General features: G+C 35.0%; 2 protein-coding genes across 2 annotated transcripts; one reads left to right on the top strand and one right to left on the bottom strand.

The window, feature by feature from the left end:
- Positions 1-16: 16 nt before the first annotated feature.
- Positions 17-2,849, bottom strand: LOC137396968 (RNA demethylase ALKBH5-like). Its single transcript, XM_068083253.1, has 4 exons — positions 1,650-2,849; positions 1,266-1,346; positions 1,041-1,168; positions 17-294 (listed from the first exon to the last, which is right to left on the bottom strand). The coding sequence occupies exons 1-4, from the start codon at positions 2,747-2,749 to the stop codon at positions 134-136; spliced, it is 1,470 nt and encodes a 489-aa protein (XP_067939354.1). The 5' UTR covers positions 2,750-2,849; the 3' UTR covers positions 17-133.
- Positions 2,850-3,024: 175 nt separating this feature from the next.
- On the top strand, positions 3,025-13,320 carry LOC137407462 (uncharacterized). The gene is made up of 3 exons (XM_068094073.1): positions 3,025-3,342; positions 3,731-3,889; positions 12,798-13,320. Exons 1-3 carry the CDS (start codon positions 3,060-3,062, stop codon positions 13,073-13,075), a joined length of 720 nt encoding a protein of 239 aa, XP_067950174.1. The 5' UTR covers positions 3,025-3,059; the 3' UTR covers positions 13,076-13,320.
- Positions 13,321-14,484: the final 1,164 nt, after the last annotated feature.

Below are 14,484 nucleotides of genomic sequence, written 5' to 3'. Positions count from 1 at the left end.
CTGTTCAAGCAAAGAATAAGTAAAATATCTATTTTATTTGGAAATAACTAAACATTGTGTAAATATATAAAGTGATGTATTAGTTTGTAACAACTGCCTTGAGATTGTCTCCAAATATCTTCTCAATGTCATTTTACTGACGGATGGATCTACGATGATGCTTTTTTGTGTCTCCTCGCTGTGATATTCCAGGATCATTGCGTCTTGACCTTTTACTGGAGTAGGAGTCTTCGGCTGGAGCGCTACGTCTTGATCGCTTTTCATAGCGTGAATCATGCTTGATGATGTCATCATCTGTGGATTGAAAATGTAGTTATCAGATCACCAGCGATTGGGCCTCGACTATCTTCATAACCGAAGCCAGAATTTCCAATACCCATACATATCATTTGATACTGAAAATTTTACTTGAGTGAACTTAACTTTCACTTCTAGTATTACTATTTGCTGTATATAGCTGTAATATATGCACAATAGTAATATGATAGTGGATAAGTTGGTGTAGCCATCATAAGAAATGCCTTTATTCAAATTTTTCAACCAAAGCCAAGTTCATGTATTCCTCCATGCCACAAACCAGTTTAAAATTGTGATATCTAATGCATAAGGTTGAAGTCAAATATGTAGATACGTCTTCAAATGTATATAGCACAGGGTCGTTTCCTGCAATACACAATATATGACTACTAAAACTTCATAAATTTGTGAGACTTTAATTTTGCTGAAGGTGAGCATGTTTCCAAAGCTTGCCTTTACCAATAGTTGCCTTTTATATGGTCATAGTTTTGTTTCCAAATTATGTTGCACTTAAATTCATCAAAATCGAGTCTGCTAAAAACTTACGGTAGGCTTGACAAAACAGTTTACCATAAGCACAGAGCAGGCTTCGAATAGCTTAAAAATCTCACTTGGTCATTCGTTGCTTTTTTGTTTATTTACAACTGTGATGTTTAAAATGAGTGAGGTTGACTGGCTAATTCATTATGTTGATACAATAACAAATAATGTCATTAATTATATTATTAATACTCGTGTAATACCTTGCTGCCGATATCTTTGCGAAAAGTGATAGTAGCCATGAACTGGTGCACTCCGCCTATGCCGATCAGGCTCTTGTTTCCAAGGCAGCTGGTGGTCAGGAGGGAGTCGTGGTGCATCATCAAATACTCTAAACACAAACTATATAGTGTGAGTAATTACAACAATGGTCAAAAGTATACCATTTGTATATTTACACCCATAATACTTAAAATTGATGTACACACCGCCTGAGAATGATGACCGCTCGCCTGTGTTTTGTATCTTGAGGCCTGACACAGTGGGTGATATTGTCAGCTGCGTACCCACTAAAATATCACAATAATGGCAGTTTTTATGATGTATAAAATGCTGATGGCCTAGCGCAAAAAACTAAAAGGAAGTTCCCATCATGTCTACGTTCAAAACTTGAAACACGATCGCATATGAACAGCTCAAGTACGTATTGCTAACAGCTGATTTATGCATTAAATCAGACGCACAATTCCTCTGAAGATGCACAAAGATTTCAATCAACATTATCAATAGCTAACTTTTTGAGACATCACAATGATGGTAGCTAAGAATGCCTTGATAACGTGAGATGTTCCATATCTAATACAGTACTATACCTGATAGAGGTAATGCAACCTCTCTTCAATGGCACTCTGTAGACTGGCTCACTGCACCTGATAGGCTTAAACGAAAACTTAACACCAAACGACAAGGCAGCATCACTCATTAGTGATATGGTGAATATTGGGCGATCAAATAATTGTTTGGGATCTATATGAGAGATTATACAACCTCCTGATAAGTAATCATTGATAACACAACTGTTCACCCAATCTTTTGGTAAAATATCGGCTTTTTCCAAGGGCTGTATAACAAATTTCTTAATCCACTCAGGAATATCATCAACAAACCCTTTTGGATACAGTTCTTCCATTCCAGGCCCTTTCCGCTTCATTTGACTTCCATAGGTGTAACCTTCTCCAAAAAAATACTTGTTACGTAATGGTGCACGGTCAACAGTACAGGGTTTAAAAGTATCAATCTTGTCAACAATTTGATCATCAATCATCTGTTCAAGAATAGAGCAATCGTTGTTACTAAAAAATCTGTATTGCTTGATTCCAGATTTCACCAGGTCAACCTCCTCTCCTTCACATTCATCAAAGCTGTCATACGTTTCATAGTGGTGACTGGTAGGCTTTTTCGTTATTTGTTTCCCATTGTCTTGTTCTGTTCTAAAAATTTTACTTCGGCGATGTTGAGTTAGTCCGCTAGTACCACAAGCAGAAAAATCAATAGCAGAATTGGCATGTTCAGCACATCCATTCAGCTTGTCCGACTTTAAATTAGAAACCAACTTGCGTTTCTGCAATCGAGTAGGAATTCTAGGCGACTTTGAAGCACTTGGGGTAAAGTTAATACCACGATCAACATTTACTACTTTTCTAGAAACGGACGATGTATCAGAAACAAGTAATATTTCTTTGTCATTACCGTTTTGCGTACGCCTCGTGTTTATAATTGGTTTCGTAAACCTGTTGAATCTCATTACTATACTGCAAACATCTTCCTCTTCACTTTCGACAGAGCTTTTATCAGAATCAGATATAACAATGACTGGGACATTGAAGTCCTTAGAAGCATCAGCTTTACATCGACTGATAGCCCTTTTAAAATCACTTGTTGTCGTTAAAGTATCAGAACAAAGAGTGTCCATCTTAGCAGAACAAAATTTCGCAGAGTTTTCAAGCTTAAATATATCTCAGTTGATGAAGAGGTTCATGATATAATTCCACCTAGATATCGTCGTCTCGCAAGTGAGGCGATCTATAAAACTAATATGAAGGGAGTTTATATTCGTACCTTTTATGCGCAAAAGCACACCACAGTGAAAGTATACGTAATAAGTAGGTGGAACCATTAACTAGGTCAAACAACTCAGAACTCAGATATTCCTTTATTCGTTGTTTATAACTAACGACTTTGAAGTCGTGTTACACCTTGAGATCGTAACCTACTTTGTGAAGATGGCGTTTGGCAAAAGCAAGCCACAGGAATGGAGGAGTAAAAATTTTAAAATTGCATTTGTTTGTACTGCTATAGCGTTGATCATATACCTCATTGCGTTTGCTAGTCCTTATTGGTTACAAACGTATCATTCGGTGCCTTTTGATTTCAAAAATATGGGATTATGGGAGATTTGTTTGAACAACTATTTCTTCAGAGATGATGCTTATATCACTGAGTTCGACGGTTGTTATTGGAGCTTCGCGGTAGATCTTGAAGTTCGGAGAGGTATATTTAATCCAGGTATGTTTGAGGTATATTTAATCCATGTATGTTTGTTTTGATATAGTTATAACCATAACTGCTTATTTTGGTTATTTGTATGTTTTGGTTGTTTTAATCCAGGTACGTTTGTTTTGGTATAGTTATAATAATAACTGCTTATATTGGTTTGTACTGTTATGGTTCTTATATGTAACAGCCAACCAAAAACTATGCCATACATATCTAAATTATGTTTTATCTGGTCTTATCTATACTTAATAGTTTTTATGAGTAAGCTTTAATTTTTAGGCTTGTAAAAGTTGTTAACTACATCCAGGATGAAAAGTTTCCTTTTGTATTCAGCCAGCAGATGCTTAATCTGTTAACCTATTCAACAATGTAATACTGAGCATGAATTTTTTTGCAGGATTCTTTGTGATGTGTCAAATATTTAGTGTCGTAGCCCTGCTAGCGATGGTGGGCACTACAATGCTCATGTCAGGGGTGTTTACACGTTGCACAGGAGAAGAGAATTGGACCTACTGGGTTCTGAGTATAACAATGAGTGGATTGATGTCCATCACCAGTAAGTTATATTGTACATGTCAACATAATAGAAGCATTTTGAGATTCGAAACACTAAATTGAGAAGGTTTTTATCGCCAAGTTACCAAATTCCAATGATGAGAGTTTATAGAAAACAATGAAAAGTTGATTTTAATTGTGTTTCAATCGCACTTATTTTGAAGAGCTGTTACATGAGAATTTTACTATCTTTATACAATACTAATTTTTTTACATTTTAATTTATGGTAAAAGCCATTTCACATTTGTCTCCCTCAGTCCCCCTTTTATGCAATGCCATGTTGAAATGCTACTGAATAGTTGAATTTACTGCTCCCTGTGCAATATTTTTTAGCACAAAATATTTTTTAATCTGTTTTATATTTCCACAGCAGTTAAAATAGGAACATTTGATTTTGAGTAGGTATTTGTAATACTCAAATCACTATAATTAAAATAAATAATAGATGAACCAATAGATAGACAGAGGCATGCAACATACCTAAACTCCTTAGCAATACACTCTAAAAAAATTATCTGTAATAACAAAGCACTCAACAATTTTTTTGCATGATTTGTTTTAGTAATGAGTATTAGGATATCTTAAAGGCTGACTTGCAACAAAATTTACATTACAATTATTTGGTATCAAAAGGTTCACCATGTCTTACTCTGCTGTGTAGTAGGTGCAAAATATGTGGAAATGTGATTACAAGTTCTTAAAGATGTGGTGGCGTCAAATTCGAGTTAATTTCAAGTTTTTTTTGTCTATCAGGTGATATGTTGGTTGATGTGTTAGGCAATCTCATTGTCAAAATATTTGAAGATTAAAATCGAAAAAAATTGATCGCGGTGAAAACCCTTACGCCAAAAAACATGCCCACACTTGCCCAAAATGATGTAACGCGTGATACAACCTGTCTCTATCTCTCGTATTCACATCGGCTAATGCGATAAAAGTCCTATCCTACACGGCTCTATTGGCATATATTTTATTTTGTATTTGCTCATGTTGGCTGGAAGAAAATTTTAAATCCAGCTACAGATACATTATTATGAATGTTTCAAACGCCTCATATAAGGGAAATTATAAACTTGTCACATTAACTTCCTCTAAATGCTGTGTAAACACTTGAGTACCGACTACCAATTCTAACGGTCTACATTAATTAGGTCGTCGAGTTAGCTTATTTCATCACGGCCTTTGTATCAGCTAAGTTCTCAGTTGCTACACGCACATCGGAAACTAGCTACTAAATAAAATAGGCTCGTCGTCATCTTTGGAAATAATGTTGGAATATATGGCGAAATCAACTGCATCCCAAAAAGTCATGCATTGTCTACGTTATTTAGTCATTATTAGTACCAATTTGTAGAAAATTTTACTGGTCTATTCGATTAGTTAATTCAAGGACAAAACGAATGGTTTTATGAGTTGACTGAAATAGTGAAGCAAAACAACGTCAAGTTCGTTAAATCAATTAACCCACCGGTTCTGCCAAAGGATTACTAAAGCCATTCTTGCACCTGATTGGCAGTTTGTGGACTCACCTGTTTTCACTTAGTATGGGGGAGCATAATATTTTTTGAACTGAATATTTGGTCCGTTGGAATTGAGTCGAGCTATTCTAAAGTACCTGTCAATACAGCTCTGACAACACTTCATAAATCCATCTATCAGAGAAGATTTCAGCACAGATGATAACAGGGCTATAATATATTCAATATGTTCTGCAAATCATGTTTTGCGTTATCTTCAACAATATTATTTTATTATATATAATTTTTACAAGCAACAAAATTTTCATCTTTGCATAAAGCTTTTATTCAAAATATCCATCCAAGTCGTGGCCACTCACATAGTTTCAGCTCCTACAATAGGACAAATTCATTAACTGAAGCAAACTCAAACAAAACATCATGGTTTATGCAGCACACATTCAAGTCTCTCTTTACCGTTTATGGCAGTTTCCACATTGACAAAGCTGCTTCACCGGTTGGACCACATAAATATCCTGTAATCAATAAAAAAATGCAATAAATATGTCATTCATAGATACGTCATTCAAACGCGTATCTACTGAAAGCGTTCGAATTGGGAGTTAGATAAATTGCGAGTGTAATTTTAAAAATGAATAAATGTTTAACAAAAGCATAAGTACGCCAAGCCAATGATTTGAAGCTTTGATTCTGGAAGTTAAACATGTGCATTGATCAATCGATTTTGCTCACTTTTTACAAGTGAGAAGTGAACATCTAAAGTCTAATCATAAATCTACTTTACTAGCTAAAACCACCAAAGAAATTTGAAGCAAATATAGCTGGGTGAAACGGTAAAAAACTATAAAACAATGATTGGTCATAGCAAAAAGCTATAATTCTATTAATTAGTACATGTATTAATGAGTACTAAAATTATTACCTTTAGTATATTCATCAATCTAAGCCATTGTATTGCTAGATGCTATGGTTTAAAAAGAGCTGTCGAGAACTCACCGTGCATACGTATCTCGCATTCGCGCACAGGAAATTACGTTATAACCTCATATGGAAATATAATCTGAATGTAAACACAACAGTATATCTATAGGAGACTCAAATTAAAAGATAAATTTACCTCAATTCTTCCATCCTCCTCTGTAGCATAACGCTGCTGATGCCCGTTAGCTCTAACTATAAGCTGTCTGCCACAAACGTTGACCACTTGATGCTCACAAAACTCAGTCGCCTTCGCAGTAACTGGAAGCATTTTTACAATCCTGTTCATCAATAAAATGTGTCGATCGAGTAATTCATTAAAGTAACGATGTTAATTAATTTAGCAAATATCGATGTCGATGCGATCTAATAATATACTAAAATCCCTAAATTTGAGATCACAGACAACCCGTTTTACGAGTGATAACATTTATTATGACATATATAAAAACTTCGTGCTGATGATTGGCTAATAAAGCGATTTTATGTTTATCGCTCGTGGACTCTTTTCAGATGTATCACTCGTTACGTCATGAATGAAGCACCTGCTCGAATCTGAGCTTTTTAAAATATGGCCTCATTCAAACGTATATATCTCTGGACAGGGTTAGTCTACAAAGACAAAAATGACATCAAATTGTAGCTGATGTTTTAGCCTGTTATTGGTCAAATTTCATTAAATTGACCTTTTTGACGCAACCATATCTTTAAAAGCTAAAAAATGAAAGTTACTCGCAGCCATCACAAAAACACCGTAGGTTGGATTCCCTCTCCAAAACGGTACAAATGGTATGTAGTTGAACATGACGTGCTTCTGTTTACACTGTCATGCAACCTCATTCGTCAAAATATTTTAACAAATATACTTCGCGCATTTAATACAACCATGTCTATTGTCCTTACGCATCTGTTTCATTATCATTATAATGCTGTCATTTTGAGCACTGGTATCTCAAAACCTAGCCTAAAAATCAGTTGAATTTTTTAATCTTAGCTCAGATGTGCATATCATCCTCTGATAAACATGAGGAGCCTGTTGGTCACCTGTGATGGTCGAAAAATGTTGCAGAAATCGTTCACGCCATTTGGCAGAAAATATGGGTCACACGATCAGATTACGACTAGACGATTAGACCAAGCTGAAACAAAACTGTAAAGTAGCGAGCGTCTATATTTGATAGGGGCTTTTTGATAGATCTCGAAGTGTTTGTCATAAACTAGCGCTACGAGAAGTTTTATAATCCAGAGTCTGAGTGTTATAATATTGAGCATTTTATTGGCCTTTCATTTCACGTGATACCGTCATGTGTCAAACCAATAACCATGTCGAGTTGAGTACGTCTTTGAAATAAAGGGATTCCAACCTACGGCGTTTTCATGATGGCTGCGATTAACTGTTCATTTTTTAGCTTTCAAAAGCTTGTAATCATGTTTCCACATATTTTGCACCTATAACACAAGAGTAAGACATGGTCAACTTTTTCATACCAAATAATTGTAATGTGAATTTTGTTGCAAGTCAACCTTGAAACAAGTTTTACAAAATCTTTGAACAAAAGAAAATTATGTGGCAATATCACGTTGCCCATAGCATTATATTTTTAGTTAAACGAGTAGATAGTCAGCTATGTAACTATAATCTTAATATATAAATCTCAATGTTTGTCTGTCAATCATCTGGCAGTCATGGCGATAATGTTTTAGCAATGAAAAATCACTTTCGTTGTGGATTTGAACTCGCGACATTCAAATTGCAAGTATACAAACAAGTACCACAAGGCTACGCCATTTTTACCATTTCCATCGCTCTTACCATATACTTACTGTATATCCTTTTCGCCATTGCATGCGCCAAATTTGCACTTTGTATTACACGGTGCGCCCTCAGGTTATGATAACCATGTTATACGATTTTTTCGTTTTGCGATCCGGAACACGATGGTTCTTCGCCTTTGCCATATGTCATTTTTCGCCATACCACATCAACAAAAATTGATGATTGTAAACGCCGTAGTTTCAAATCTCTTTATTTCGATGACGTACTCAAACATTGTGGTTATTGTTTTGACACAGGATGTTATTACGTGGAATGAAAGGCCAATAAAAGGCTCAATATAAAACGTCTCGTATCACTAGTTTATGACAAATCACTTCGGGTTCTACCGAAGGGCCCATATCAAATATAGATGCTCGATACTTTACAGTTTCATTTCAGCCTGGTCTAATCACCTAGTCGTAATTTGATCATGTGACTCATACTTCCTGCCAAATGGCGCGAACAATTTCTGCAGTATTTTTTGACTATCACAGGTGACCAACGGGTTCGTCATGTTTATCTGAGGATGATATGCACTCCTTCGAGCTAAGGTTAAAAAATTAAACGAATTTTTACATTAACTTTTGAGATATCAGTGCTCAAAGTAACAGCATTACAATGATGAAATAGACACATAAGGACAATAGACATGGTTTTATTGAATGCGTTAAGTATATTTGTGAAGATATTTCGACAAATGAGGTTGCATGACAGTGTAAACAGAAGTCATCTTGTTCAACTAAGTCCCATTTGAGCCGTTTTGGAAAGGGATTCCAATCCACGGCGTTTTCATGATGGCTGCGGTGAACTGTTCGTTTTTGGGCTTTAAAGAGCTTGTAATTACATTTCCACATATTTTGCACCTAAAACACAGCAGAGTAAAACATGGCGAATCTTTTGATATTAAATAATTGTAATGTGAATTTTGTTGCAAGTAAATCGTTAAAGTCGTATGGCAAGGGTCCACACCTGTATTAAATGATATTAACCTTTGCGTTTTTTTTTTAATATATCAAGCTTTTTACCATTACATCCAGTTATTTAAATTTGTAATTTTCGAATGTGCCGTTTTAATTTCTAATGTGCTGTTATGCTCGCTCATATTTCCAGTTTCGGTGAATCTGCACTCTTTAATCTGTACTCATAGTTTACTTTTTCTCTTAATTTATTTGAACTGCCCACAAACACTTTTCTCATCATATGAAGTTTAAAAGTTAGAATAGTTTATGCTGTATATGTTAAATAAAAATAAGTTTTCCGAGCAAAGACTTTTTATTACCCGGGTAATGCCAGGCATTCATATTATTCAATAATTAGTGAATAGGTTATGAATTAACCTGTCGTATTTATACTTATAGGAAAGAAAAACAATCATCCGCATGCAATGAGCCAATAAAATTATGTTAACAACACATTCTGAGGGTAATTTCATTTTGCAAAGACTACTATTTTTATCGCTATTGTTAGCAATGACCAGTTGTGCTAGACGCATTAGAACTTTAAATTTTTAGTAATTTTGATCTATGGACTTGGAGTGATTTTCTTTGAACAATAGTACTACTGAGAGTTATTATTCGTACTTCATCAGTAATAATAACGTCGTAAACTGTAATATTGATAAATCGTTCGAGTCTGACACGCTCACTGTCTCTTCGAAAATGGCCAAAAAGTTTTTGTCTTGATTCTGCAACGCATTTGTGATAATTTTCATGGCATCAGCTGATGTAACATTTTATGGTTAATTTGATATCAAAATATTTTTATAGATGGTGTGGTTCACGATTTATACGAACCTCTGTCAAATATTAGGTTTTACTGAATACGTAATTATGTCCAGGTAAAGAAATTAATTTGGTAGTGGAAGAGTTAATTATGGACATACTGTTTACTCATGGTGACCTTTCATAGTGCATTGCCATAGTGCAGTTTTCATGAGCATGCTAGTGACAATAATACGCGTATCTGTGCTACTTCTAGCGTGCAAGCATAATGAGCCATTAGAAATGGTTCTATGAGATGGTTCTTGATTAAAATACTAAGCTGCCTGTTCTGCCGTGAGTTCCTGTAACTGCGTAGACCGTGCTGCTGCTGTCACACCATTACACATCATGTAATTATAAAATATGGAATTCTTCATTTCTGGCTGCACTGTAAATATGACAATGCTTTATGTGATTTTATCTGTGGAAATTGTGTGGTTGGCAGTAATTGAATGAATTATCATACAAAATAAAGACCTAAGGAGTCAGATTCAAGTTGAGTTTTAAGAACTGAAGTTAGGCTAGGCATAAGTTGACAAATGCAAATTTCTGAAATTCTTGCTTTACCCATCAACATTCCTCGTGGGCAATAAACTACGCTAAGCATTGATGTTATTAGGATTTAAAGATTGGTGCATTTAAGTTAAATTTTTGAACTTCTACAACAATATTAATGTCTAAAATCATTTATTACTGTTTACTTTCACACAAACTCTGACACCAGTATTGAAAGTAAATCAGCTATATGAAATGCCTGAAGTCAATTTCTCATCTTGTTTTAGTGTAAATTGTAGCACTTCTGTAATAGTCTATGAGTTGCTTGATTTTTTGGGGGAAAAAATCAAATTATTTAAATCATGATTTTTTTCCCAAAATCACCATTTTTTATTTTTCCATAATTCTACAAAACTCAGTGTTTCTTGACAAACAAACTTGTTTTGATATGTGTGTAACAAATGTTTAACCATTTCTCTGTCCTGAATTAACAAGTTTGGTGGAGATGCATGTAATAATACATGTATTATTCGTATTATACGTGTTTAAAGATACTTCTAAAACATTGTACTACACATGCAGTCAATTACATGTACAGTCAAACATGGATAACTCGAACTTCAAGGGACCGAGCAAAAGTGTTCGAATTATCAGAGCGTTCAAGTTATCAGAGCACTGTCACAAGTCCATATATTTACTTATTTATTAGTAGATACATGTACATATACAAACTATAATATAAATCAAAAGCACAAATGGCTTGTTTCAAATTAAATGCTTCTAATGTAAAGTTTAAAACGTTTTCATGAAAAAGTATAGAGATTTTTCTATCACTTGAGATTGGTTTGTTGTTTGAGGTGATGTTATTGCCAGGACGTTTTTCAGATTGACATTGGCAAAACTTGATCGTTGTTGAAATGCTCAAAAGAAAAGACATTTTATTCTTTTGGGGTTTTACCCACGATCAATTTTGCCGTTTTTTCTTGAAGTTTATGCAGATTACCTTACTTTACCTGGGATTCGTTAAGAGCAACACTCCGAGGCAGTTCAATTAGAAGTTTTACGAGGTTTTACGGTACATTCTATATCACTCACGCTTTTTGAATGGATACTTATTGAATGTACACACGTATTCTGTGTTTAGGTCAAACGATGAATAGTTTTTTGTAGCTCAGACAACGTATACGTTTAATTACACCAATTTTAAGACGTTTTAAACATTCAACATTCCGACGTTGATTCAACACGGAATCAACGTCGGAAAACTATTGATCACGGGCTAGCCGGGTCACGCACTCAAGGATTTTCGCCACGCACATACAAAACAACATGCGATTTTTGTTTTGTATGTGCGTGGCGAAAATCCTTGCGCGCGTGACCCGGCTAGCCCGTGCTATTCATCGTATCGCAGTATAAATCAATTTTCACCAAACTTTTAGAAAAGTCGTTGACAAAAATATTTTGCCGATGGTGGTAATAACGACGCTTATGAATTACGAAAAGATGAAGTTTACCTCTATGGCTTTGAATAAAGTGATTTTCTAAAGCGATAACAACCGTTTCGGTAGCCGTTGGGCAAAAAAACAGTTCGAATTAACAGTGTTGATTTCGAGTTATCTATAGCAATTTATCATTACGTGGGAACGGACCAAAGGAAATGTTCGAATTAACCATGTGTTCGAGCTATCCGTGGACGAGTTATCCATGTTTGACTGTATGTAATTGACTGCATGTGTAGTACAATGTTTTAGAAGTATCTTTGACGTTAGGCCTGATGAGTTTATTTACTAGACTTGAAAGCATGATTAATTGTGAGGTAGTAACTGAACTGTAACCGGTACAGTTTTCCCTCATTAGTACAGTTTTCCCTCATCGCTCCGTTTAATAAATGACAGGACATTAAATTCTTCACTGCAATCACCTCAAGTGCAAGTATTGAAGAGTATTCTCCACCTTTATTTTTGTTTGTTCAAAAGTAAAAAACTGGCTAGGTGCTAAAAACTGGCAAGCCGGTATTTATATTTTGCATGATCAGCCGGCATCGATCACACCAAGGAAGAATGCATAATGAATATTTCATAGTGCCTTTTTATGCCTTTGGCCTTCGTTCCTACTATGTTTGAAACTGCTAGTAGCGCTACACATTATAATTTGATATGGCTGTTTAACGTGAGAAATATAAGAATTTTTGTAATTAAATCATGTAAGTCACTAATACTGAAAAGTGGGTTTACTAGATGTCTAATGAGCGATGCAATACACAGACAATTTGAATAAGCAGAAATGTATGAAAAAAATTATGATTTTTTTCTAAATGTGATCTTGTGTATCAGCCAATGTAAAATTGCACTGATGCTGTCACAAAAAGGTGTTTGTTTTAGGTATCCTGTTGTTTGTCATCATTGTAACCATCGGTGCCAAGTCAAGGGACAGACTTTGGATGGTTCGCGCTGACCTGGTTTGGCTCTCATGGGGATATGCCGCAGCGTGTCTTGCTAATATTTTTGCCATTGTTGCTGCTGTTTACTTTGGTAAAGAGGCAAAGCAATTTTGGGGTTCTAAGGCGCTGTTGAAACAGCCATTTGGTTTTCCTTTATTCCGACAAGGAGATGCAGCTGTTGAACCCCCAGCAGAATCAGGCTCTGTGTTTGGCTATTAAGTGTCTGACATTTTCATAACCTGTAAGCTTTGTATTCATTGCTTTTTCTCTCTAAACACATTCCATCTTATTGTTTGACAGATAATAGCTGCTGCAATGTATATACACACATTTACATCTATTTTATACTATCAGGTTAAAAATATACACATTCCATTTACAATAGTTTATATGCATATTTTTTTTATAAAGTCTACTGTATTCTATATTTTGTCTTTACTGTCAATAAAAGAACTCCGCAGGAATAGTAATTTTGACTATTATTGTAACACTTGGTACAATACTAGCATTATTTTACTACCTTGTATGTAATGGCATTTACTGAACTATTTTATATGTATATCAAGAAAGATTTAATGTTGAAGAGGACAAGTTTCAAAATGTTTCTGTATCTATGCTGATCGGCTCAAGCGACTGGTCTCATACAAACCAAACAAAGTACCTCCAAAAACATCTACGTTTATAGAATTTAAATGATTAGTCTTACTTCTGACAAAAGTACACTCAGTGAACAAAGATTTGTTGATATCTGCCGATACCTTTTGTGTACATTGGCTAGTTATTTTTTCTAAATATGTTTCGCAAACATTGTATCACAAGGAAGCATTATGCAAACTCTTGGATTAAATTAAAACCTAATAAAATAATAGATAATGCTCACCATCGAGTAAAGTGCGGCTACGCTTTGATTGTCATAGCTGCTATATGTAGAGAATTTGGGTGAAACAATATTCCGACCATCATTTTAGCCAGTATAAAAAAGGGGGTTATATTATGTATACAACAATTTTTTGAATATGCTCTAGTATTTTTAAATACCATTTTTGGGTTTCACTCTCACTTCTTGTTTTCTTCTTTACACTGTTCTCTAAATGATATTTGCTGCAACTACCCACTTCCCTACCTAAAGTAACCCAAAATCACCAAAAGTAAATTCAAGTGTGAAAGCGTATGAACACTAATAAAATGTATTTAGTTACAGCCCAAATAACTTTTCTCTATAAACATTGTGTCTAATCCTTTTGCATTGAGAACTATGTAAAAGATGTTTACATGTATTTAATTGTGAAGAAAAAAAATAATTTGCTTGTTTTTACTAAAACAGCCTTGCTCCTTTCTGTCTCCAACAGATGTGTCTCAGGCAAGCCTGGCTGGATTCAGACTGAACACTGATTGGACTTTAGCACTGACTTAGCTGAGTTGAACTACACACTGCCTGAGGCAACTCTGGTCCCTATGAATAAGATGGGACCTCGGCCAAACCAAACAAGTGCTAGCTAACTTAAAACAAATATCAAGAGCTCCTAGAGCACTAGGAACTCACCAAATGAAACAATTGTTTTGAAAAGCGAACGTACAATACTACCCTCAAATGACCAAAAGTTGTCAATTTGGTGCAGAACATTAGC

The sequence above is a fragment of the Watersipora subatra genome, chromosome 1, assembly GCF_963576615.1.
Source record: "Watersipora subatra chromosome 1, tzWatSuba1.1, whole genome shotgun sequence".
In the NCBI taxonomy this organism is placed as follows: Eukaryota; Metazoa; Bryozoa; class Gymnolaemata; order Cheilostomatida; family Watersiporidae; genus Watersipora; species Watersipora subatra.
Note: the sequence above shows the minus strand (reverse complement) of the source record. Positions and strands in the feature narration are given on the sequence as shown.